The 24,828-nt window shown below is 40.1% G+C and overlaps 1 protein-coding gene across 1 annotated transcript in view; it reads left to right on the top strand.

The window, feature by feature from the left end:
• Nucleotides 1–24,828, top strand: part of dnah7 (dynein, axonemal, heavy chain 7) — a 92,543-nt gene that overhangs the window by 15,269 nt on the left and 52,446 nt on the right. Inside the window, exons 19-34 of the mRNA XM_075480439.1 lie at nt 2,559–2,757; nt 3,026–3,166; nt 4,033–4,245; nt 4,351–4,460; nt 5,656–5,824; nt 6,270–6,372; nt 7,927–8,054; nt 8,317–8,529; nt 9,902–10,000; nt 10,340–10,588; nt 11,452–11,601; nt 13,880–14,062; nt 18,898–19,074; nt 19,386–19,517; nt 21,122–21,343; nt 24,559–24,756. Coding sequence (XP_075336554.1) covers nt 2,559–2,757; nt 3,026–3,166; nt 4,033–4,245; nt 4,351–4,460; nt 5,656–5,824; nt 6,270–6,372; nt 7,927–8,054; nt 8,317–8,529; nt 9,902–10,000; nt 10,340–10,588; nt 11,452–11,601; nt 13,880–14,062; nt 18,898–19,074; nt 19,386–19,517; nt 21,122–21,343; nt 24,559–24,756 — 2,686 coding nt within the window. The remainder of the gene's footprint in view (nt 1–2,558; nt 2,758–3,025; nt 3,167–4,032; nt 4,246–4,350; nt 4,461–5,655; nt 5,825–6,269; nt 6,373–7,926; nt 8,055–8,316; nt 8,530–9,901; nt 10,001–10,339; nt 10,589–11,451; nt 11,602–13,879; nt 14,063–18,897; nt 19,075–19,385; nt 19,518–21,121; nt 21,344–24,558; nt 24,757–24,828) is intronic.

The following is a 24,828-nucleotide window of genomic DNA, read 5'->3' as shown; positions in this document are numbered from 1 at the left end:
AATTTTATTGGATTAAGATTTTAAGAATTACAGCTCCTTGGTATGCGGAACGCTTTTTTCATTGGATCAAAAGTAGTTGACTCAGAAGCACGGTTTGGTTTTTGTGAGTTCTTCATTACATCCTCAACTCAACTCAACTCAACTCAAACTTTATTTATAGAGCACATTTAAAAAACAACCGAGGTTGACCAAAGGGCTGTACAGGATAAAAGCTGCATTAAAGGTAAAAGTGACTCAGATAATGCTACCGTTCCAAGCAGTTAAAATCAATAGATACTAAAACACAGTGCAATAAAATAGAATAAAATAAGTTCAAATAAAATACATTAAAATAAATAAAATAAAGATATAAAACAAATCAAGGTTATCAGTCTACTTAAAGGCGGGGTAGGGGATCTTTTTCTGGAACATTTTTTTACATATTGCTTGAAATACTCTTCACACCCTCATTGCAACCAATTAATTAAAAGTTTTGACACAAATATGAAAAGTTTTAGTGGCCTCTAGAACGTACAATCTAGGAAAAACAGTATCCAATCATTGTGAACGAACTGTTCACAATGATTGGATTCTGATGCCGTCTATCAAACTGCTCCTCCCTCACCCTACTTCCCCCTCCTTCCCCCTGTGCACGTACCCTGCTCCGTGAACAAAGCTTGGCAGGAAGCTAAACTAGAGCCAGCTTGGCTAGCACCTAGCATTATTAAACGTATAGTTAGCATAAACTAAATACTAAATACGACAACGATCGATGCTTGCTGTCAGAACAGCGCTCGTGCACCTTCGTGCTCGTGCGCGTTCATGTACTCTAGAGGCGTGGCTTCGGGGGGAAAGTGAAGAAAAGGGTTGGGACTTTTTACCGGTGTATTTTGAAAATGCAGCTTCGCTGGACTCAAAATCCAGGATCTCCTACCCTACCTTTAAATATGATTAAAAGCCAGGGAAAAAAAGTGTGTTTTTAAGGAGGATTTAAAAGCCTCAAAAGATCCTGTAGATCGAATGTGCCAGGGAAGATTATTCAGAGCCTAGGGGCCGCTGCCACAAAGGCTCGGTCACCTTTGGTTTTGAGTTTTTTTTTAGGGGGGAGTGGATATGGAGGAGTTCGGTCAAATATTGAGGGACTAAGCCATTAAGAGCTTTAAAAACAAACAATAAAATTTTAAAATCTATTCTAAAAGCAACTGGGAGCCAATGCAGCGAAGCTAAGACCGGGGATATGTGGTCACGCTTGCGTTTACCAGTGAGGAGGCGGGCCACTGTGTTTTGTACGAGCTGCAGGCTTTGCAACAGTGACTGATCGAGGCCAAAGTAGAGAGAGTTACAGTAATCCAATCTTGTATTAATAAACGCATGGATTACAGTTTCCAAATCTCTATGTGGCAGATATCCTTTTACTTTAGATAAAACCCTCAAATGATAAAAACTTTTTCACAACCGAGCTAACCTGGCGATCATATTTCAGCTTGTCGTCAAAGATTTTTTTACAGAAGGCTGAATATTTGCTGTTAGGGGGCCCAGAAAGCCAGCAGGAAAGTCTGCTGGACCACATCCAAACATAATGATTTCAGTCTTCTTTTCATTAAGATTCAAAAAGTTTGCAGACATCCAGGATTTGACATCGTTCAGACAATCAAGTAGTGTCTGTACAGAGTTAAGGGATTTAGATTTCACAGGCAGGTAGATCTGGACATCATCAGCATAGCATCCTAATCAATTTAGATACAAAGTCTGCATTTGATTCCAAATGTTAGATTTAGATTAGAACCCACAGTATGTGGTCAATGAGCTTTCAGTGCAAATGAGACAGGGCCTTTTTAGGCTGCAAAAGCAAAACAAAACCATACATGTTAATGGTTGTGTTCATTTCTATAATCATATTTAAGCCCCTGTAAATAGAGCTGTAATTCCTCAATCCGTCTTTCAATTTGAATGTGAGTATCATCAAATTAAATATGAGACTCTTTACCACTTTAAACCCATCTCTCTTAAATTGTGGATCAAGCTAGGAAATTATATCAGAGCTGGAGCATTCGTCCCTACTTTCAAAAATTTATTGAAGGCTCATCTTTTCTAAGAACATCTCCCCTCAACACCCTAACACTAACTTGCCCTTTGCATCTTTACCTGTTCCTCTTGCGCTTCGTCCTAATGAATGGATTTAGTACTTAATGCGTGCACCTGGGTTTATTATTGTAATGAAGCTTGAATGTTATTTCTCACCGACAGTCACTTTGGATAGGATCAGTTTTCTAATTCACTAAATGTGAATTGATATATTCATTACGTAGGTTTGTGTTTAATACGTTTTGGTACACATGAAAATGTCAATGTCCAAACACTTAACTGTTACTAAAGTTTGGCCAATTATACCATTTAAAAAGCAGCATTTGTTTTAATAAAAATCAGATCACAGCTTTATACTTTTTTCTTATTCTAAGCCCATAAAGAGTGTGAAGGGCCAATTTAAAATGTTTCTTGGAGACACATGAAATCAGACACTCAGCTCTGTGGATCTTTGACCTGCTCAAGCAATTCCATTTTCTTGCATTTTTTTGCAGGGTGAAGCCCCATCTAAAGAAATGCTTTGAAGGCATTGCTAGTGTGGTATTCACTAATACACTGGATATCACCCACATGAAGAGCAGTGAAGGCGAAATGGTGCAGCTCCTAGATATAATTCCCACCTCCAAAGCCAGGGGCCAGGTGGAGAAATGGCTTCTTGAACTCGAGAAAGGCATGAGTGTCTCCCTGCATAAGGTATTGTGACTGTTACTGTAATTGCCATATATTTATATAATTTACAGTGCACAGATGAGGTTCAATAACAGTGATCTTTCAAAACTCATATGCCTCTTTTGAAATACTTTTTAAAAAATTCTCACTTGGAGAATTTGTTCTGTAGATAACTCAGTATTTCCCACCAAATGTGACTATTCATGTTAAAAGTCTCCGCTTGTAGCATTGAACATATAGAGTAGCCTAACCAGAGAGCTGAAACAGTTGTTTCTCCTGTGGTCTATTGTAGGTAATAGGGGAAGCCATTAAGGCATACCCCAATGAGTTGAGGATCAACTGGGTGCGTGCCTGGCCAGGCCAGACTGTCTTGTGTGTCTCGCAGGTCTACTGGACAAAGGATATCCATGAAGCTATTGGCTCAGGACAGAAGGTGATCAATTATTTTTTTGCAAGTGTTAATATTATGTTCTAAATTGTAGTTTACAAACCCTGTAAACATGAGGGAACTCTATATACACAACCAGTCTAATGAACTCACTGATTTCGAAATTTTAGGTTAAGAATGATTTTTTTCTTATGGTAAGACTTAATCTTGTATTTCATCTGATCTAACAAAAAATATCCACTCTTGATTCTTGGAGTAAACAACAAAATATGAACATAATAAAACTAATAAAAATTCTTAAAAAAAAAACAAGCTGGGCTGTATGTTCTACATGTTTTCCTAAATCCACAGTAGGCTTTGAAGTTCCATTATGTGCAATTCAAAGCTGTAACCATGGCAACACAAGTTATGAAGAACAGTTTAGTCAAAGGGTTTAACATTTTATCAGGACACATGACACCGAGTTAACACTAATGACTTACCTGGTGGCCCTACTGTGTGTCCAAACTTTAATCTATTACTTTAATCTGAAGTTGATTTTAAACAAAAAAAACCATACTGTTTATTACACAGGCTTTATAACTGACATAACCAGTTGCTATCAGCTTACATAACCAGCTACCATTATATGCTGTTTAGTTAAGTTGGACTTGTAGATTCCCTTTTATCAAAGATTATGTTTTTGTACCTTACACTTTATAGAGTGAAGGTGATGCATAACCAGCAATAACTCGAAGGAAAATTGTGATATCTTTCTCGTGGACTTGCTCACAGAGATGGACTTAGTAGTTGCATAAGCAAACAGACATGTAAACTTAGAAAGAGGATTCTTTGAAGAGCCCATCAATAATTCTGTCTTAATAAACTCCAACATGCTCTGGCTTTTAATAACTGGTTCTTCTCTGTCTCAGGCACTAGAAGCTTACCTGGAGCAGAACAATCGACAGATAGACGACATCGTGGCGCTTGTACGTGGAAAGCTGTCCAAACAGAATCGAGTAACTCTTGGAGCTCTTGTTGTGCTGGACGTCCATGCCCGAGATGTTTTAGCCACACTGGTGCAAAAGAGAATAAGTGACGAAAATGACTTTGATTGGCTCAGCCAACTGCGCTACTACTGGGTGGTATGTGTAAGGGGTGTGGGTGGAGTGACTTGTTTGGGAAGTTTCGGGATGAATGTCAATTTAGAATACACATTCAGTGATTGACTTCAGAACTCTGCATTGCAGGAGAACCACCTTCAGACCAAGATGATCAATGCCGGTTTGCCTTATGGCTATGAATACCTGGGCAACACTCCACGTCTGGTCATCACCCCACTAACTGACCGCTGTTACCGGTAAAGCTACGTCACGAATCCACAACAGTTCACAGTTTCTTTCTTTGTAATAAGACTTAGTATTTCAGTGCAGGGGCCATATTCAGACCCACTTTAAAATGGTCAGAATAGCTAATGAGAGCGAACACCACTCTGAATCTATAAAATAGGGTGAGAGAGAGAATAGGATTCATGTAACTACCAGCTTTCTATTACCCAAAGTCTTTCCTGCTTTCATAAGCACTTTTCTACAAATACTACTGTCTATAAAATCAAAAAAAGGTTTTTAGCCACGTTCTGTCCCTTACAAAATTATAGTTATCCAACTTATCCAAATTAGTGTCATCTTAAAGTTAAAATGTGCCATTGGTAGTGCAATCAACTGTCACATCTAAAGATTCATCACTCAGTCTCATCTTGCTGTTAGGAAGAGTTAAATACTGACAGAGGTAATTAAATGCAGCCAGGAGACATTGAGGGAACAGTATGAGTGTTTGATCAGCGCAGGATAAACTTGCAGAGATTAAATCTCAACTCTGCCAAACACAAATTCCCGTCCTTCTTCATAAAAATGTGATTTCTATCTTAAACATAGATAATAAACTTATATCATGTCTTTTCACACAATTACTGGTTTGTCCAAGAATGCAATTGCAATTTTTGAGATGGTTTGTACCGCCCCTAAATGTAAATAACTAGTTATGGTTTGTGGTAAATAATTCAGTGTATTAAAAAAAAAAAAAAAAAAGGATTAAATAGTTTTATCATTAAAATGTTTTATTTCCATAAGGGCTGTGTAAAATTTTCTATATTTTACAATTATATTGTATTATTAACATTGTTGGCTATAGTTATTAGCCCTAAAATTCAGTACTAGTTCATAAAAGTGATAGCGTAATAACAGAAGCTAAATTCATGGTTCAGTGTAAGCATATTCTAATTAAATCAATAGATTGCCAATAGGTTGCACTGAAAGCTGTGGGAAATTCTTTGACACTAGCGTGTCAGTTAGTGTTTAGACTGATGTCCTTGTCTGTGAAGTCACAACTCTAACATGAGGGCCCAAAGGGGCAAATTAGGCTCCATAACTCTATTACTCTGTAAAGTAGTGTGTTGTACATGTCGTCAAATTTCAGAGGTTATTTGAAACCTTTAACAAAAATCCCTTCCAATCATTTGACAGATCACTTTTTCCTGTATGTTTGTTCTCTTTCAGCACCTTGTTTGGAGCCCTCCACCTCCATTTGGGAGGGGCACCTGAGGGCCCAGCTGGTACAGGAAAAACAGAGACAACCAAAGACTTGGCCAAGGCTGTTGCCAAGCAGTGTGTGGTCTTTAACTGCTCAGATGGACTGGACTACATTGCTCTGGGCAAATTCTTCAAAGTGAGCAAATTCTCTCGCTGTGACTTAATTTTTAACTGACAAATTTAAAAAGGCCTTGAAAAATGTTGTACTTCCGATAATTAATTAGAAGGAGTTACTCACACATGCTGTTTCCCTCTTCTTTTGGACTGAAGTGCAAAGAACAGATATTCATTTCTGGGAATTTTAACTATCGCCACATTCTATTATCCCGCTCTTTGAAGCAAAATAATGGAATGTGATATGTTTTAAGAATAGCACTCCACTGTTATGGCTTCGCAATTAAAGTGCAAAGCCACAACAGCAACACCAAATGATGAACACTGAAAATGACAGAAATCCTGTCGAGACTTTCTTCCCCATGCCATATTGAAATAAGTCACATATGCAGCCAATACGTTCTCTCACATTCTGTTTGATTTTGTGGTAAATAGTTTCATATGTTTGTGTATGTATGTGTGATCAGGGCCTCTTGTCCTGTGGAGCTTGGGCCTGCTTTGATGAGTTTAACCGCATTGACTTGGAGGTGTTGTCTGTGGTGGCTCAACAGATTCTCACAATACAGAGAGGTTGGTTTTTGTTTTTTTTTAACATTCGGCTTTTCTTTCCTTTTGATCCTCAAGTAAGCTGGCATTATACCAGAAACAGTTTTGGCATTGTATGAGCAGTAAAGAAGCAGGTTTTAAACTACAAAGAGGGGCAGCACAGAGCTAAGGCAATTTGTGAACACCGGCCAGGAAAACTTCAAGCACAGCTTTGTTCCCCGCAGTGCAGCAGTGTGTATGTGCGCTTTGTGTGTTGAATGACTTTGTCACAAGATGTAAGAACCAAAACAATATCCAGAATATTCCCATCCTAAAAATTAGTTGTTTTTGTTATTCAAGTGCCTTCAATGTTTTTCACATTTGTACTTATTGTACCTTCATATTAAAATTTGCAATATTGAGATAAATAAGACTCACTTCCCCTGATATGACTTGTCTGACCTAACTTGACAAATTATGAAGCTTCTAAAACTAAGGCCATAAGCATTAAGGTGTCCAATGTGTGTACTTCTAAAGGCAGTTGTTATCTATTGATGTTAAACAGGGTGTCTTCAAGATGTGCTCATTACAAAGAAATAGATTAAGAAATGCAAAACACTTCTACTCAACTCGCTTCATCCCAGTAAAACTGTTATTTACTAAAAGTTGGTATGCTGTGTGAAATGTGAATAATAACGAAATGCAATGATTTGCAAATCATTTAATGTCAAGTTGTGTTGAAGTTGAGTTCAAAAGGTGTACACAGACATGCATAGCATGGTAGGCAGGCAGTGGGAGTAGATAAAAGTCAATAAAGGTTAAGGGACAAAAGGCAGCAGGAGATTTTTATTTGCACAAATACGTCCAAAAATGTCCAACAATGAAAGAATGGAAAGGAAAATAGAGTTAAATTGAACGAGATAATAAAAACATCTTGGATTTACATAAAGTGGTCCCCAGGTTGCATACAATCACTGGGACAGTATGAGACTTACAGTGAACAAATGATTAAAGGTTAGAGAAGACTAAAAGCTATCCTGATTTTACTAATGTGTGCCCTCTCATCTTAATGAGATCTTAAGGAACCCAAGGAGATGGGAAGCCACAAGTGAAACAGATTTTACCAAACTATATTGAGATTTGTTAAATTTCTAAAATGAATGTGAAGGAAAGAGCAGCAAGGAGAAAGGATGTTAGCCCAAAGAGCAATGATATGCGAAGCACAGAAGTGTCCTTTGCAGCTGGTAACTTATGCTCGCATCCAGAAGACAATTTCAATTTTGCTTATTTCAGCAATACAATGTCAAATTCCATTTTGCTCTTATTACAACAACGTAGCTCACTTGGAAAAAGAGTCTTGCTGCAAAACTGAGCTGCCCGCACTTCAGATCCTTTCACTTCATGACTTCATGACACTTTCAAAACTTTAGCAATGTCTCTGCTCAGTTGCCAAAAAGTTGTTAAAAAATGTGGTGATAATACACAGTGGTAAATATGCCTCATTTCAACCTTCTGAAACATCGTTCTGGCACCAGGTTAAAAATAAGAATATATTTTTCTATACGTTTTGATTTTGCGTACTCTTTTGCGTTTGATCAGGTATTGCTGCCCATAGTGAAATGCTGCTGTTTGAAGGGACAGAGCTAAAACTGGACCCATCATGTGCTGTGTTTATCACTATGAACCCCGGCTATGCTGGACGCTCAGAACTGCCAGACAACCTCAAGGTACATCGTCAGTTATATTCTTTCTTATTTTCAGTATGCAGCATACTAATTAATTAAGGCAAAATTTTTGTTTGTAAATCTGCATTACTGTATGTCTTTGTCATACAAGAGGGTTAGGGTGTCTCAGAACAGTCAAGATCCAAAAAAATGCTTAACTTGAATTTAGAGAACTTAAAAAAAAACATGTACACATAATTACTTAGATGTAAATGTCTTTGAAGCAGTGCACGTTTCTATTAAGAAAACTCCCTCTATACTCCAGGCTCTCTTCAGGACTGTAGCCATGATGGTACCAGATTATGCGATGATTGCCGAAATTGTGCTCTACTCGTGCGGCTTTGTGACTGCGAGGCCTCTGTCGGTGAAAATAGTGGCCACTTACCGACTCTGTTCAGAGCAGCTGTCCTCACAGCATCACTACGACTACGGGATGAGAGCCGTCAAGTCTGTGCTAACTGCTGCCGGAAACCTTAAGGTTTGTCAAAACAAATTCAATCTGAAGCAGAGGTTGCGCTAGACTTTTTCGTTGTCCGTCATTTTGACTGACAGGTTCATAAAAAATTTTTTTTTGCCCGTTGCTTTGATTTAAAAATGATAATAATGAAATATGTTCTATAGCATTTCATTTTAATTCATTTTTAATTAATATTCAGTCCCAACAAGCTGAACAGGGAATCCACACCGTGCCATCACACATCAAGCACATGTATAGCGTACACGTAACTTTTTCTCTGCAGTGACAAAAACACTGACTGTGGCCCGAGTAGCTACATATGAACAATGAAATTAAGTGATAGCACTTAAAATATGAACAGTTCACCTGCTGTGGCCTGAACGCACACCTCACACCTTCTCACACCTTCCTCCTGGTTCGCATGGACTTGATTTGCGTGCCCTTCTTCTTCCACTGAATCAGTCCCTCTTTTTTCACCTCTTTTATCAACACCATCATCGTTATTGGGCTTGTTGAAGAAACTTTGGACACTCAGCTGCCATGACATTTTTCCTAGTGAAGCCAACGAAGTCATGCATCAAGAGAGACAATAGCTAATTAACCGGCCAACGACGGAAAATATTGGGTTAACGCGACCCCTGCTCTGATGTGATGGGATTGTTTGCTGCTTGTCGTTTTTCTTCCCTTCAAAATGAAAAAAAATAAATAAATCTGAAATGTATGCTTAACCATAGTATAAATTATATATTTCAAGCCTAATACTGTTATCCTGATAGACTTCAGTTTCCTTTCAGGCAGATGTAGTTACATTGATGTAGATGTAGTTAAATATTTAATAATTAAATGTAAACATAAATGGTAAGAAAAGCTGAGTATAATGTCTTGCTTTATCCTCAAAACAGTTCCATGGTTCAAATACAAGTACAGATATTGAGCAGAGTCCTCAGATGTGTGAGTGAAGGATAAAAAAGAGTAGACAAGATCCGTAAAAGAGGCTTTCAACGTTTAGAAACAGGCTCTTCTTTTTCTGTATAAGCAGGAGATTTTCAATCAGATAGATTAAGCCTGAAGGCATTTTTAAATATGCTTTTCATACAGAGAGACAAGTGTATTTAGTTGCCTAGCAACAGTTGCTTATGCCTCTTCTTGAATTTAATAGGGGTGCCTGTCAGTCAGATGTGACCAAAAGGGTACTACGTTATTGTTCCCAGTAACTCAGCCGCTTCATATGTATTAATAAGTGGCTGAATTACTGGGAACAATAAAGTAGTGCCCGGTGTCTCTTGTGTTCCTCTTATTTCTTTGTTTATGTGTCTCAATGGCTGGTTTTATATTCATATTTTCCTCCTCTTATCTCATTGGGGATGTTGTTGTTTTTTTTTTTTTACTTCAGCTGGCTTTTCCAGAGGAGAATGAAGACACCCTGTTGCTGAGATCCATTATCGATGTCAATCTGCCCAAGTTCCTGGCCCATGATCTGAAGCTTTTTGAGGTGTGTTGAGCTCACATTGTCTTGATTAATGCAGCAGTTCACTTCAAGTGATGTCAGCTCGTGTTAATCCCGCTCAGTTCATCTGGAATCTCGATGCACTGAGACAATCTATCTTTGTTTGAATCAGAATGGTTCACTGGAATACATATGTGTATCAGAATGGGTTCCTCATTTCCTTTGTAACTATCTTTGTACATCCTCCCTCTTAAACATCTCAATGTGAGTGTGTGATTTTGCATGTGATAATGCTTTTCCTTCAAATGATGATTGAAGTGCTTGTTCGTATTGCACTGATTCTTTTCTCACTGATCCCCAAATATATAACTTTTTTTCCCCTAGGGTATCACCTCTGACCTCTTCCCAGGGATTAAGCTTCCAGAAAGAGACTATCAAATTCTGCTAGGGGCCATAAGGGAAAACTGCAAGCACATGAACCTTCAGGTCACAGAATTCTTTGTGGAGAAAGTCCTGCAGATCTTTGAGATGATGATAGTGAGACACGGTTTCATGCTGGTGGGCGAACCATTTGGAGGAAAGACCTGTGCCTACCGTGTGCTGGCTGCGGCTCTTCATGACGTCTATGAAAAGGTGTGACGCCCATTTTCACTGTGCAGAATTGTAAGTCATGGGGAAATGGAGGAAGAGTGCTTCAGATTATTGCAACAGCAGACGTGAAATGTGGCACACGAGGCCTTAAGCTGGATGATCATGTCCGATAACATTAGATATGATGCTTTTCAACATATAAGAAATGTTGAAAGCACAGCCTTATTAATAGTTGACCTTGTAATTTTAACTTTAATGGAGTCTGAGTCCTTGAAACATGAACTTGCTGAATCTGTAAAAGAAGACGAAAAAAGATAACCTAAACCTTTATGTCAGGTAAATTTATGTGACACCGAATATCCAAGGCTTATATGAGACACATGCTTGTCCCAAGTAAACACATCCATCCAATTTGTCAGAGCTGTAGTCTTTGTTTAGCAGTTATCGATCTCAGAGAGGAACAGAACTGGCTTGTTGTATTTACATGGCTGCAAGGACTGAGAGGCATCCCACCGAGGAGACAGATGAAGGCCTGCTGATGAACGCCTGGGAATGCCACATTTATCATCCTCATCCTTGTCGCTACACATCCACTGATCATGTCCAACTCAGTTCCCCTCTATCCCTCTCTTTTTTTCACAAACAGTTTGCTTTCTCTTGGTTTTTTATTCAGACTGAAACCTTGTCTGAATTGCTGTTTGTTTCAGAATGTGCTGCTCTTTCTCAGCACAAGTTCTTATACTGACAGGAGATTTTAATAATTAGGCAGGAGCAAGTTGAACAAATGAGTTTCATATGTGTGTCTTTCTGATTCATTTGTATGCGTACATGTTTAGAGCCTTTGTTTTTTCAGTTGATAATATCTCTGTGTGTACAAATATGTTTGTATGTGGTTGTTACATCAGGGTCTGATGGATGAAAACCAGGTACAGATCACAGTGATCAACCCCAAATCCATTACAATGGGTCAGCTGTATGGCCAGTTTGACCCCGTCTCTCACGAGTGGTCTGATGGCATCCTTGCTGTCAGCTATAGGACTTTCGCTTCCTCTCAGGTAAGGTGGCCACCTGGAGCCAGGTGTGTAAATGCCTGCACGAGTTCACTACCAAAGCTGTGTATATGCAAAAAGGAAAGAACGTGTATAAACTGTTTTTTTTTTATTCTCGATGCTGTGTATGTGCATGGCTCTTTTTTATGAATCTAAGTCATAGTAAAATTGTACCCACATGTGCACATACCTGCTGTGCTCTGTAACCTTTATCGGACGAATACCTGTATCTATATGTAGATATAGATACAGGTATATATGTACAGTCACATATGATTTCATGTCTGACGTATACTCTTTCAGATAGTTTTCTCCCAAGAAAGTCACAGTTGATTGCGTACTAAACCTGCTTTTAGGTGCTTTTGTCTTTTGGTTATAAGGGACACACTGTTTTCATTACAGACATTTATCTGTGGGACAAAGGGAAAATGTTTTCAAATAGGAGGATTCTCTGAGCAGCTTTGCGAACAAAGTGGTCATGCGACTCCAGTTTAGGCTTGTGAAACTGTCTGCTCCTCAAATGTCTCTGTCAGTGTGGGCTAGCTCAGAATTCAGTGAATTGGGCAGTTTGGCTCAAAGCACTCAATATTTTAAACAGATTTGTACAGTTCGACAACTGTTACGACAGTTTTTTTTTTTTTTTTATCAATTTGTCTCCTTTAATTCTTGACAAATTGCACAAACATTAAAAGATAACTTAACCAACACTTTAACATTGACATTGCAGATATGTATACCAATGTTGTCTGTATGGAAGCACTCTTAAGTTAAAGCAGGAAATATTTGTCTATTTTCACTACATTGTGTTGGGATAGTACATAAATGCTGCATAGCTTTGCCAGGAATGTTTGCAAACAACAGACATTCAGGCTCCTATCTTGTCAAGCAGACAGTAGTAGAGATGAAGAATCATTCAATGCAGTGTGCAATATGCTTTCTTGATAATGAGTAATGCAGAACTGAATCCCATTGAGCAAGAACATTGCTGCTGCACATCACCATATGAGTTACAGTTTCAAAAGTGTGTTGCACATACAACAAGAAGATGAGATTTATATACACCATTGTCTCCTCAGCCTCAGTTTTGGAGTTTTGGATGGATCATTGTTCAACTAGATTGGCATTTCAATTAATTGCAAGCTGGTTGAGAGAAAGGCTGCAGTGACGTGAACAAAAGAAACATTTGGCTGTCGTGTTAAAATCAGACCCTTAATAACTCTTTCATTTGTCACACACAGTAGACATACATGGGCAGTCAATTTGGAGATTGCTTTCGAGGCATGTTCTGATGGAAAATCATTTATTTTATCCTTATCCTCAAATTGTTTCCAAATGAACTTGTCATCTTAAATATGTCATGGTATATAAAGTTGTCATTGTACAAATTGTTCTTTGTTTTGTCATTGAATAATTAGGATTAAGTTGATGCAGTTAAAATAGAAAACAAGAGCATGTCTTGTCTTCATTCATTTAAAAAAAAACAAAACATTTTATTTCTCTGTGAGGAGAAATCTTTTTTTGTTTTGCTTTCTTTTTCTGCGGCACGTTTTACCTGGCAAATTTAATAATCTGGAGTCAACAGCTGCATAGTGGGTTAAATTCCCTGCATACACGATATATTTTTCTTTATTAGTCAGATCATCATATTACGTAAAACTCTTTCAAGTAACAGATGGCCCCAGCCCATGCATCCTCATCTGTTTATATTATAACAAATCAATTTAAAGCGAAGCTCTTGCCAGCCCGTTTCACTGGATAATCAACACTTGTTTTCAGTTTCAATTATGACGGCGTAGGTTTTTATTTATGTCACTTAGCAAACATTCCTCACTTTGATTAAAATGCACAGGGCTATGGTGACCTTGAAAGTCTGCATAGTCTCTTAGTGAAAAAGAAACAAATGCAGTATCTGGATGCTATAGAGGATTCAGACACACTGGCAAACTAAGCTGTAGAACATATATTGTTCTCAATGCTTTTTAAATCCTCAGAACCTCAGTAGTTTGTATATTTGAGCTTGTATCATTTCACCTGCTTCAGTATTAGTTACAATATTTTACAAGACTTAATCATAGCCTATATTTATCTGAAATGATTACGCATTTATGTTTTTTTGTGAGTTGTGATATTTGAAAGCCTAAACCAGCAGGACAGTATTGTCTTCTATTTTTGACCTGTCCTTCTCTTTGGGAGCTGTCAGAAATGTGCTAATCTTTCTTTGCTACAAGTTATTTTGAAGTTGTTCCTTTGAGATTTAATTAGTCCTACCACTTGTGTCTCTCAGAGCCCTGACAGAAAATGGCTCATCTTTGATGGCCCGGTGGATGCTGTGTGGATTGAGAATATGAACACTGTACTGGATGACAACAAGAAGCTGTGTCTGATGAGCGGTGAGATCATTCAAATGTCACCACAAATGAGCCTCATCTTTGAGCCCATGGACCTGGAGGTGGCGTCGCCGGCCACAGTGAGAGATACCTTTATTTACTTGGAGTACAAGTTTCATCATTATGTGTCTGGCTTTTCTATTTTTGTGCTCTTAATGAAGAGCCAGATGAGCGTAATTAAAGCACTAAAGCTTGGACAGTCACATAGAAATACTCTATTTGAAAGTTATTAATGTTACATGATCTACATGCCTTTTGTCACTTTTTTTAGATTTATTTTTCATCAGCACCTCTATAGCTTTGAGAGAGTCTAGACATTAATATACAAAAATCAGCTATTTCAATTTACAGAGCCATGATCACATACTGGGGGTAGTCACGCAACCCCTTACCTTAAATTCCAATCAGCTTTGCGCAAGTATTCTATCATGAATATCAAAGATCCCCTAAGGAAATATGTAGCAGAGGTTTTGTAAAGATTCCCCCAGTTGCCAAACCAAGAAAACACAGGGGTGACGCGCCTTTCTGTTCCTTTGAATAACCTGCTGGTCTTATTTACTGTAAATGTACATTTCAGTACATTTCTTAGTTGTGAGGCATTAGAAATACCATCCATAAATGCTGGAGAAAATACTATTGGCATTTCCTTTGCTCTAATTTGTGTCCTTAGAAAGACTTGTATATTTGGTTCCTGGTATCTTTTTCTTTTTATCATATTGAATGCAGAGTCATCAAAATGTTGTGATCTGTGAACTTCCTGGGCAGTTGATCTCTCACTCTTTCTTAGTCTACAAAAAGTTTTGTCTCCTTCTTCTTTAAAACTTGACTTTTTTCACATTTCTACTTAGAGTACTTTTATGTCTTCACCCATCTTTGCTTACTGCTCTTCTTTTCTTCTATCTATATTCACTTCTCAGTGAAACAGTTTCTAGGCGGATCAGCTACATACTTTAGGGAAAGTTGGTAATGCTATGATTAGATTACTGGATATAATATCATATATATATATAGCACACATTAAGACATTTGCCAGTTCAAGACTTGGCAAAAATGATGGAATCACCACTCTTGTAGGATGTTCATTCAGCTTTTTTATTCATCAGAATAAATGAAAAACTCTCAAAAATGTCAAAAGGGTATTTTATTTTACAATTGAACATTACGGCTATTTCAAACATACCTGAAATACTGAATACAATTGTTGTAATGAATGGCTATTTATTATTTTTTTTTTATATCAAGTAATCGAAAAAAAATATGGAATCTGTAATTTGCAGACCTTAAGGGGCACTTGCTCATGCTGTTGACCAAAAAATGGCTCCAGCAAGAGAGCTGTCAGTTTAAACATCAGAAAAGATGAACAAAACTTTTCCATCAAGTTAATTCAGCTTGGACTGTGGCAATAGATGTAGGCTGATCCTAGTCAGCTGTGTCTAAAATTTGAAGCAAGTACCATTAAAAAGGGGAAGGGTGTAAAACAGAAACAAACAGATCATCAATGGAAGTTATTGAAGCATCAATTCAGTCTATGGAGAAAAATTATAGTGCAGCAATATAATTTATAATTAAAGATATGCTTTTGTTACAGGCATATTTAAAAAAAAAGGAATAAAAAACTCCTGTAACATTTAGAAAGCTAAATTGTAGCAGAGAGGGGTGTTGTAGAAATCTTCGGAGATTGCTTGGCTTGGCAACAACTTAGGGTTGTTGCCACAGGGTTGACAGGTAACACAGAGGAAGTCTCTCAGTGGACAACATGGACAGGAACTGAACAGCTAACAGTTCAACATCTGGAGTGCAGAGACACTGCTTTTCAGTGATATCCAGGATGTCCTTGAACCAGGGCAGCTAGATTTATTTTTCTCTTTGTTCTTGAAGACATTTCACCTCTCATCTGAGAGGCTTGTTTAGTTTTAAACTAGTGTGTGGGGGGTATTGGCTTAAGAATAGTAGAAAGGCTGTTCATACTTGGTGGGTCTTTAAGGTCTCCTGAGCAATGTGTGGGTCATTTGTCATTCTCACATGTGAGTTGTTTACTTGTCTGAACTAGCATATTTTAGTCACATTAGTCAGGTGGTTCATGGACACCCGAACTACCTGGTTGTTAAGGTCATAGGCACCTGGTGCACACTTCTAGTCATTAAGGTCACCAATGTGACTTTAATTTCTGCTGTTAGCAACTACTTATACAGATGTGACCTTATCAACCCGCCAGGTGTGAACGTCCTCTCTACTACTTATTTGCTACCTTTACACGGAAACGATCTGAAACCAAAACGCAAAAGTGGCGTTTCGTTTTCACTTTTAAATCTGCATTTAGACGAGCGTTTTAGGGTGAAAATCTGCGTGCATACGGAAACGCAAAAGTGTGTGACGTTTCATATTTATCGATGCAGTAAACACCCAAGATGGCTAGGTGGCAACACTACCAAGACCAAGTCTTTCTACTCTCTATGTGACGAGAAACGCAGTTTTGCGTTTTCATCCTTTACACGGTGGCGCTACAGTGGAGCGTTTTCAAGAATTCCACTCAGGAGGGCGCTTTCACTTTTTTGCGTTTTCATGCCCCCAAAACGCCGTTACCATCTAAACGATATAGTGCATCCGCAAAAAGGTTTTGCGTTTTTAACCCGTTTTCGTTTCCGTTTAAAGTGCCCCATAAGCTGATGCTCCCCACGTACTAGTTTCCAGCTGAAGAAGCCTTTCGCGGTCCAAGTTGAAAGCCTCCAAGAATGAAACAAAAAAGGTCCGGTTGCCTTTTCAGCTGGCCCCCGTCTTCACTCAGCTCTTCAATAAATCTCTGGAGCTCCGAAGTCCCCTCCTGCCTCAAACTCTCCACCATCATTCCGGTTCCCAAGAAATCCTCCATCACAGAACTGAATGACTACAGACCTGTTGCTCTGACATCTGTAGTTATGAAGTCCTTTGAACGCCTGGTGTTGGCCCACCTGAACTCCGTTACAAGTGACCTGCTGGACCCCCTGCAGTTTACGAGGCAAACAGATCAGTGGACGATGCAATTAACATGGCTCTGCACTACATCCTGCAGCATCTGGATCCTCCTGGATCATATGCACGGATCCTGTTTGGGGACTTCAGCTCAGCTTTCAACTCCATCATCCCTCAGTCCCTCTGCACTGTGCCACCTGTCCTCTGTAAGTGGATCTACGACTTCCTGACCGACAGGAGCCAGCAGTTAAGGCTTGGACAGTTCACGTCAGACACCAAAATAATCAGCATTGGCGTCCCCCAGGGATGTGTCCTCTCTCCCCTGCTCTTCTCCCTCTACACCAGAGGTCACAAACAGGCGGACCGCGATCTGGGTCCGGACCCAGATCAAATGCTTTCCAAATAAGGCTATGTGGCACTGAACCAAATGCATTTGCTAGATCCAGAAATGTAAAATGCAAGTCTTTTTTCTCAATCTTGGCTGTCTGAATCTGATGCCAAATCATGCTAGTGTGCTCTAAACACCCTGTGAAACCTGATATGCCTGCCTTCTGCACAGTAGTGTCTATTAAGCTATTATTTTCTAAATAACTATCCTATCTCTGTGCAACTAAACTAAATACTCTACATTTAGGAGAGAGATCATCCGGAGCTGACTCAGGTCCGAGGACTCTTTCTCCTTTGGAATAAGAACACCTCCTGCCCTACGCCATGCTCTAGGAATAACCTGTTTCTCCCAAACTATTCTTAATTGCCTCCACAAAAACTTTAGGATATCAGATGCACTTTTATAAACCAGGTAGGGGACTCCATTTGGCCCTGGGTCTGACGAATCTTTTGCACGCCTGACTACCTCCTCAACCTTCTTCCACCTAGGTGGTCTAACGTCCATCTTATGAGCTATCTCTCCTAATGGTTGCATGTCAGGTGGAAGGCCTACTACTCTACACTGTTCAAGATATGAATATGTATTTCTTAAATACTCTTCCACCTCTGACTTTGTTGCCTTAAGCTGCCCTCCCTTTTCCTGTTTTAACAACCCTTTAACAAACTTGAACGGGTCCCTGTAAAACGCAGTCCTTTCATGTATATTATGATATTCTGGATGTTCTGGACCTTCGCTTAAGGAAATTTTCTCTAACTGGACCTCTTAAAATTTTTGTTGAGTACCCCTGCTCTACACCAATGAGTGCACCTCCACGGACCCCTTTGTGAAGCTGCTGAAGTTTGTTGACGACACCTCTGTCATCAGTCTTATCTGAGATGGAGACGAGTCAGGATATCGGCAGCAAGTGGATCAGCTGGTGCTCTGGTGCAGTCAGAACAATCTGGAGCTGAATACGCTCAAGACGGTGGAGATGTTAGTGGATTTTAGGAGACATCTCCCCACTCTGCCCCCCCTCACAGTCCTCAGCAGCCCTGTGGCTACTGTGGAGAGCCTCAGATTCCAAGGCATGATCATCTCTCAGGACCCGAAGTGGGAACAGAACATCCGCTCCATCCTCAAAAGGGCCCAGCAGCGGATGTACTTTCTTCGGCTCTGAGGAAACATTGTCAAACAAATATTTTTTCTTAATATTATTTATGAAAAGTTCATGTGAGAGACAACATCTGCCGGCAAAGAATTCCTTGTATGTTTCTACGTACTTGGCGAAATAAAGCTGATTCTGATTCTGATAAAAGTCCCTCAACAGTGGTGATTCGATGTTTTCTTCCTGGGGTTGGAAAAAGGATGAAATGCAAAGCACAATCCTTCAGAATGCTGATATGTACAACATTGCATGAAATTCCATTTTGCATTTCCCCCACTGTGGGATGAATAAAGTATTTTCCTATTCTATTCTTTGACCACATCTAGTTCCTAGCATTTCGTCCAATAATGTTTGAGTAATTGCAGTAATTCTGTGTATTTTAAGAACCACTGGTTTAGAAGTGTGTTTTCATAAGTAATGTATGATTTTGGCAGGTGTCTCGCTGTGGTATGATCTACATGGAGCCCCACATGCTTGGCTGGCGACCTCTTTTACTGTCCTGGCTCAATACACTTCCAACTGCTGTCAATGCCTCACGCAAAGCCGTCATCGTTGCCCTCTTTGACCGCATAATCCCTCCATGCCTCCAGCTCATTCGAAAGGCAACCAAGGTGCTGAATTTCTAAAACTTCGTTCAACACATACTGTACATTTTAAGATGGCAGTGGTTCAGTTCTGCAAAATATGCTGTCATATATGATACCTCGAAAAAAAATTTATATCAGTCTTACTGTGCATTAGAACTTTTCTTTAGTTACTTTTTGTTTGAATGTTTAAGTACTGTTTGTGGTGTTTAAAATGTACATTTCAGTTACACATAACAGTGTTTAGCCTCAGTTGCTAAGTTTAGAGACTCATAGCATATTTATACATCGTGCGTGTTTGAGATTTTTAGATAAATTGTCCTTTTGTTTGATTGCAGGAACTGTCCCCGACCTCTGACACCAATCTAGTGAAGTCCCTGATGAATCTGATGGACTGCATGATGGATGAGTTTCACAATGAAGCAAACATGAAGAGCATGAATGAAAAAAATGTTTGCTCCTGGTTAGAGGTTTGTGCACAACACCTCTGCAACTGCCATTAATTATTGTGATAGGGCTATGAACAGTGATAATTAATTGCTCTTCAACTCATTAGGACAGTTTTATGGTGTGGCCTTGGGTCCTGAGAGCATTCCATCACACACAGCTGGTTATTCCCATGCTTACAAGCCTCTACATTACCATGCCTTTGTTTAGATCAATTTGCATAATACAACATACAGCATTTTAGCCAATTAGCAGGTATGACAGAGTAAATATACAAAAGCCAAAACAACCAACATTCAAGGCCTTTAAGACCATCTGATGTGTCACTTTTCATTTAGTCGAACTGCCCATTCAAAATGTTGCACTTGAACACACTGCAGGGACTGAATTTAAAACAGCTTTCTTATGTGCTTAGAATGCAAATTGGAACTATATCTGATATAAAGTGGGACTGTCAGGTTTTGTTTGGCTTTGCACTGATGTTGCAAGTCTGGTTTTGCTCACGGAGGCAGAAAAAAAAATGCTAACATAGAATGAAAAACTAGACTTAACAGGTGAAATCACAGATTTGAGCTGAGCAGCAAGAGAATAAACAGCTGTGCTTACAGGTTTTATGAAGGTGTCATATGGAAAGTTTGCTTTTAGCTGTAAATCTAAAGCTAAAGTCCTTTTCCTCTATTATCTACAGCTTTATTGAGTTCTTTTCCATTCATATTTTATTCAGACCTTCTCAGAGATGTGAAGGCACTGGCCATAGTAGTGTTCACCAATGCTAGTTAAAGGCACACACAAGTTTTCTTTAACCATGCAATCCTGATAAAATCTCAAAAGTTTTTTTTGTTTTACATATACTGTACTAATCAGGTCGGTTAAATCGGCAAAAAAAAAAAAAAAAAAGGAAAAGTTTTAGCAGATGAGCAATCTCTTCTCCCCCCTGCAATGACTTCCAGTTGATTTTTTTCCTACTTTTATTTTTTGCCTTCGAATCATGTCTTTTGAAAGCACTGTTATTATCACCCCATGGCACACTGCACTGATGAATGCCTTTCACCCTTCTCTACTGTGTTTCTCATCCAGTCATTATCAAAGTGTTGAATTAATCAGCTTTTTAACAGCAGGAGCTATCATGAGGCTGCTAAGCCTCATTTCCAATTCCTACAGTATCCCTGCTGCTTTTTTTCTTTCGCAACAAAGACATTCCCTCTGTGTGGATTTTGTTTTCTGTCTCCTGAAATAATCTGAACAGTGGTTGATGCATTGTCATGGCTGTTGTACATTTAAATCAAATTCATAGTTGCAAACCTTTCCTGCACAGTGAGCTTTTCGACTGCAAAGCTTTTATGTGCAGCTCTTTACCTATATTCTTCCTCATTAATAAGCTATTCACACTTTAAGCATCATGTATACCATGAGTATATTAATTTAGCGTTATTTGGTCCAGGTATATAGCTACAGCAGTAAGCAGCTGTCTGAAATACATATACACTCTTGTATAATTACTTAAATGCATTTTAAGGCAATGAATCTTGGCTTTTACACACAGACTCAATAGACAGACATCGTATGAAGTTGCTATGATTAATGTAATGATGAATAGCATTGACAGTTGTCCTTTCTTTGTACAAAGGGCATCTTTGTGTTTTGCCTAGTATGGTCAGTGGGTGCCAGCTGCGATGATGTAGGCCGGGTGAAGTTTGATGCGCTGGTAAGAGAGATCCTGGATGGCTCCTTAAGCAACGAGACCATGACCCGTCATGGCATTCTGGCCACTGTTGAGGCTCCACCTAAACAGCTCACAGTTCCTTTACCCACCGAGGGAACAGTCTACCAGTATCGCTTCATTAAAGAGGTAAGACTTCTGCAGTTTAGAGCAATTTGCTGTATTTTTTTATTTTTATTGAGGGTTATTTATGATTCACTTCCTTTAAATGCAAATCTTTTGAAGAAAGATTGGGAACATTTTTGATGAGCTTTGCATTATTACCACATTGAATACCGGCGGTTTTAACAGAATTATGTCGTAGAATCCCAGCGTTCTAAACCATTTTTTTTTAGGTTTTTTGTACAGTCACAGCATATTATGTGATAGGGCCACTGAAACATGTTATGGCTCGTTTGAAAGCTGAGACTTTAAACTCTTTGTGGGTCAAAACTGCGTGTCTCTAGGTGCTGCCATTAGCGAGTTATCCTTAGCTAAACCAAGGCGGGTATCCACCAAAATCAACAACAAACTGAGATCGGGGCTTTTGTGAAACGTGCGCTCTTTCAGCCTGTCGCACTTTAGATACTTACATATCCGGGTCAGAGGATTTGCGTCGTGTCACATGTTGCAAAGCTAACCTGTTCATAAGACCGCCTCCTTAGACTTGTCGCATTTCTTCTTCTCCTTCTTGTTGTTTGTTTATGTTACTTTACCGTCACCCTCTGGAAACCAACACGTGCGATTGGACAAAATGCGGAAATGCACAACAATCAATGCAGCGTTATCAAAATTGTTCTTGAGTTGACGCAAAGCCATTGGCGTAATGATCAAAATGTGCAGATGATGACACCAGTTTTTGACTGCCATCTATGTCAGTTCTGTTCATCACATAATTACAAAAATCACACAGAATGTGCATTAGAATGTATAGATTCAGAATCCATAAAAAAAACGTAAAAACGTATTTTTACCATTTGGGAGCCAACGCATGGGCAGTAAAAACGTAGTTTTACGTGACTTGGGAGTCAATGTGTTAAGTTAAAAACTTAATACCTGTATCACACAGTGAGAGGTATAAAATCATGTTAATATACAATCTTGCAAAATTCTTGAAGCAGTCACGTTTTGGCGGTGGAGGCGAAGGAAACAAAAGAAACTAAAAGTTCAAAAGAATGAATAACTCCAGGGAACAAGCAGGAGGCTGCTTTGGCAGATGACTAGACGTCTGGTGACGAAGAACCTGGCGACAGTCTGGTGGTCAGCCAGAGGTCCATGGGTGAAGGGAATGGAGCTCTGGCGGGGGGCCAGACAACTAGTGACGAGGAACATGTAGCCAGAAATGGTCTGACTGTCGACCAGACATCCAGCGACGAGGGAGCAGGAGCCGTTTAGGCGGGCGGCCAGACGACCAGCAATGAGGGTGCTAGAGCTGGAGATGGTGTAGCGGACGGCCAGACGACCAGCATCGAGGGTGATGGAGCTGGAGATGGTCTAGCGGACGGCCAGACGACCAGCATCGAGGGTGCTAGAGCTGGAGATGGTCTAGCGGACGGCCAGACGACCAGCAACGAGGGTGCTAGAGCTGGAGCTGGTCTAGCGGACGGCCAGACGACCAGCATCGAGGGTGATGGAGCTGGAGATGGTCTAGCGGACGGCCAGACGACCAGCAACGAGGGTGCTAGAGCTGGAGATGGTCTAGCGGACGGCCAGACGACCAGCATCGAGGGTGCTGGAGCTGGAGATGGTCTAGCGGACGGCCAGACGACCATCAACGAGGGTGCTAGAGCTGGAGATGGTCTAGCGGACGGCCAGACGACCATCAACGAGGGTGCTAGAGCTGGAGATGGTCTAGCGGACGGCCAGACGACCATCGAAGAGGAGGCGAGCCCGGCTGGGCCCCCTCTGGAGCAGGGACTGGCGTGGCTGGAGGCTGTGGCGCTGGAGTGGCACGGGACAAGGACGCTGGAGAGGCAAATGGAGAGGGGAAGGTGGGAGCATAAATGGCGGTGACCTATGTAGCTCCGGTCCAAAAATTTCCATCATGGCTGCATGGTGCACCATTCTAGCGTCCTCCCAGAACTCCGCCCAATCCAGGCAACCTAAGGACAGGCTTCTCCTGGAGAATGTCCATAATTTTGCTAGCCAGTCTCAGTCTCTCCCAAGGACCGGCCCCCTCTACCAAGCAGTCACAAAAGCTCATAAGGGTCGCTGGTGAGCGAGCTGCTGGAAGCTGCGCCTGTGTGACGGAGGAACAAGAGGTCTGCTTCGAGCCTCTTCTCCTTCTCTTTGCGTTGTCGCTTCCAACTTGCTGGTCCCTTTGCAAACTCTCCGCCCACCGATGAAGAAACTCAAAAAGAGTTATATGGGCATGGGCGCAGGTGGTGAGACGCTGGAGGTGGACGGGGCACAGGAGACTGGAACACTGCAGGCAGACTGGAGGCAGAGGAGGCAAGCCAGGGCTGAGTAGCTAACTCATCGTGCCTTGGAGGAATCGAGAAGGGCAGCTCTCGGTGTGACCACCGGTGCCGGTTAAATTCAGCTCCCTTCTCTTGACAGCAGGTAAAGCCCCTGAGGGAAATCATTCTCTCCCTTGATAATTCCACAGGGACAGTACTGAGGCTTGAGAACGACGAGGAAGTGTGTCTGCTGGATTCACAGTGTGGTCAGATCGCGTTAGAGGTGAAGGAGGACCCAGATGCGGACAGGACCCAGGAGGAAACTTAAATGGTTTATTATAATTAGGGATGCACCGATCCGATATCGGTACTGATATCAAAGAAAATTCCATATCGGCCGATTTTAGTTGCATCTACAGAAAATATCACACTAAGAGATAACACTGTCTGAAGACATTGACAGCATTTTTGCCTAACAAGGTGTTAGCTGAAAACTTGGCATTTCTCAGCATGGTGTGCATTGTGTTATTAAAATCTAAGAAAACTGGGCAAATGGAGGACAAAAGAAAAATATATATAAAAAAAAACATCTACATCTACAAACATCTACAAACTACATCTCAAAAGTCATGTCCAAGAAATAAGAACATAATCTAAAGGAGAAAACTGGTATGAATTCAACAAAGATGTCTAATACGTATTAGTCTTTATTACAGAAATCTAACAGATGGTTCATTCTCCATTTGACTTTGGAGACATTCCCTTAGTGTAGGCTTTGAAATTAATCAATTTCAATAACAAACATGTCCATGTTGTCTCACATTATACACAAATCAATGTGTGTGTACTCAATTTAAGCAATTTCAGTCTGATTCAGATTTTATCCATTGCGCCCCGTGGACAATAATCTTTTCTTTCATGAATTTTAATTTTTTTTTTTCCCCCCCTACTATATGTCCTTTTTAGGGCCCAGGTAGGTGGGAGCTTTGGACAGATGAGCTAAAGACTGCTCCCTCCATATGTAAGGACATGGAGTTCAACCAGATCATTGTGCCCACTGAGAACACAGTACGCTACATGGCACTAATGGAGCTGCTCATCACTCACCAAAAGCCAACTATTTTCATCGGTCCCACCGGTACAGGCAAGAGTGTCTACATTACAGTAAGTTATACGATTGTGTTGTTTCATTAACCAGAATTTTTGCGAAAAACACTTATATGTTGTGTTGTTGTG

Source organism: Odontesthes bonariensis, chromosome 12, assembly GCF_027942865.1.
Source record: "Odontesthes bonariensis isolate fOdoBon6 chromosome 12, fOdoBon6.hap1, whole genome shotgun sequence".
Taxonomy (NCBI): Eukaryota; Metazoa; Chordata; class Actinopteri; order Atheriniformes; family Atherinopsidae; genus Odontesthes; species Odontesthes bonariensis.
The sequence above is the reverse complement of the archived record's forward strand: the minus strand, read 5'-3'. Positions and strand labels throughout refer to the sequence as shown.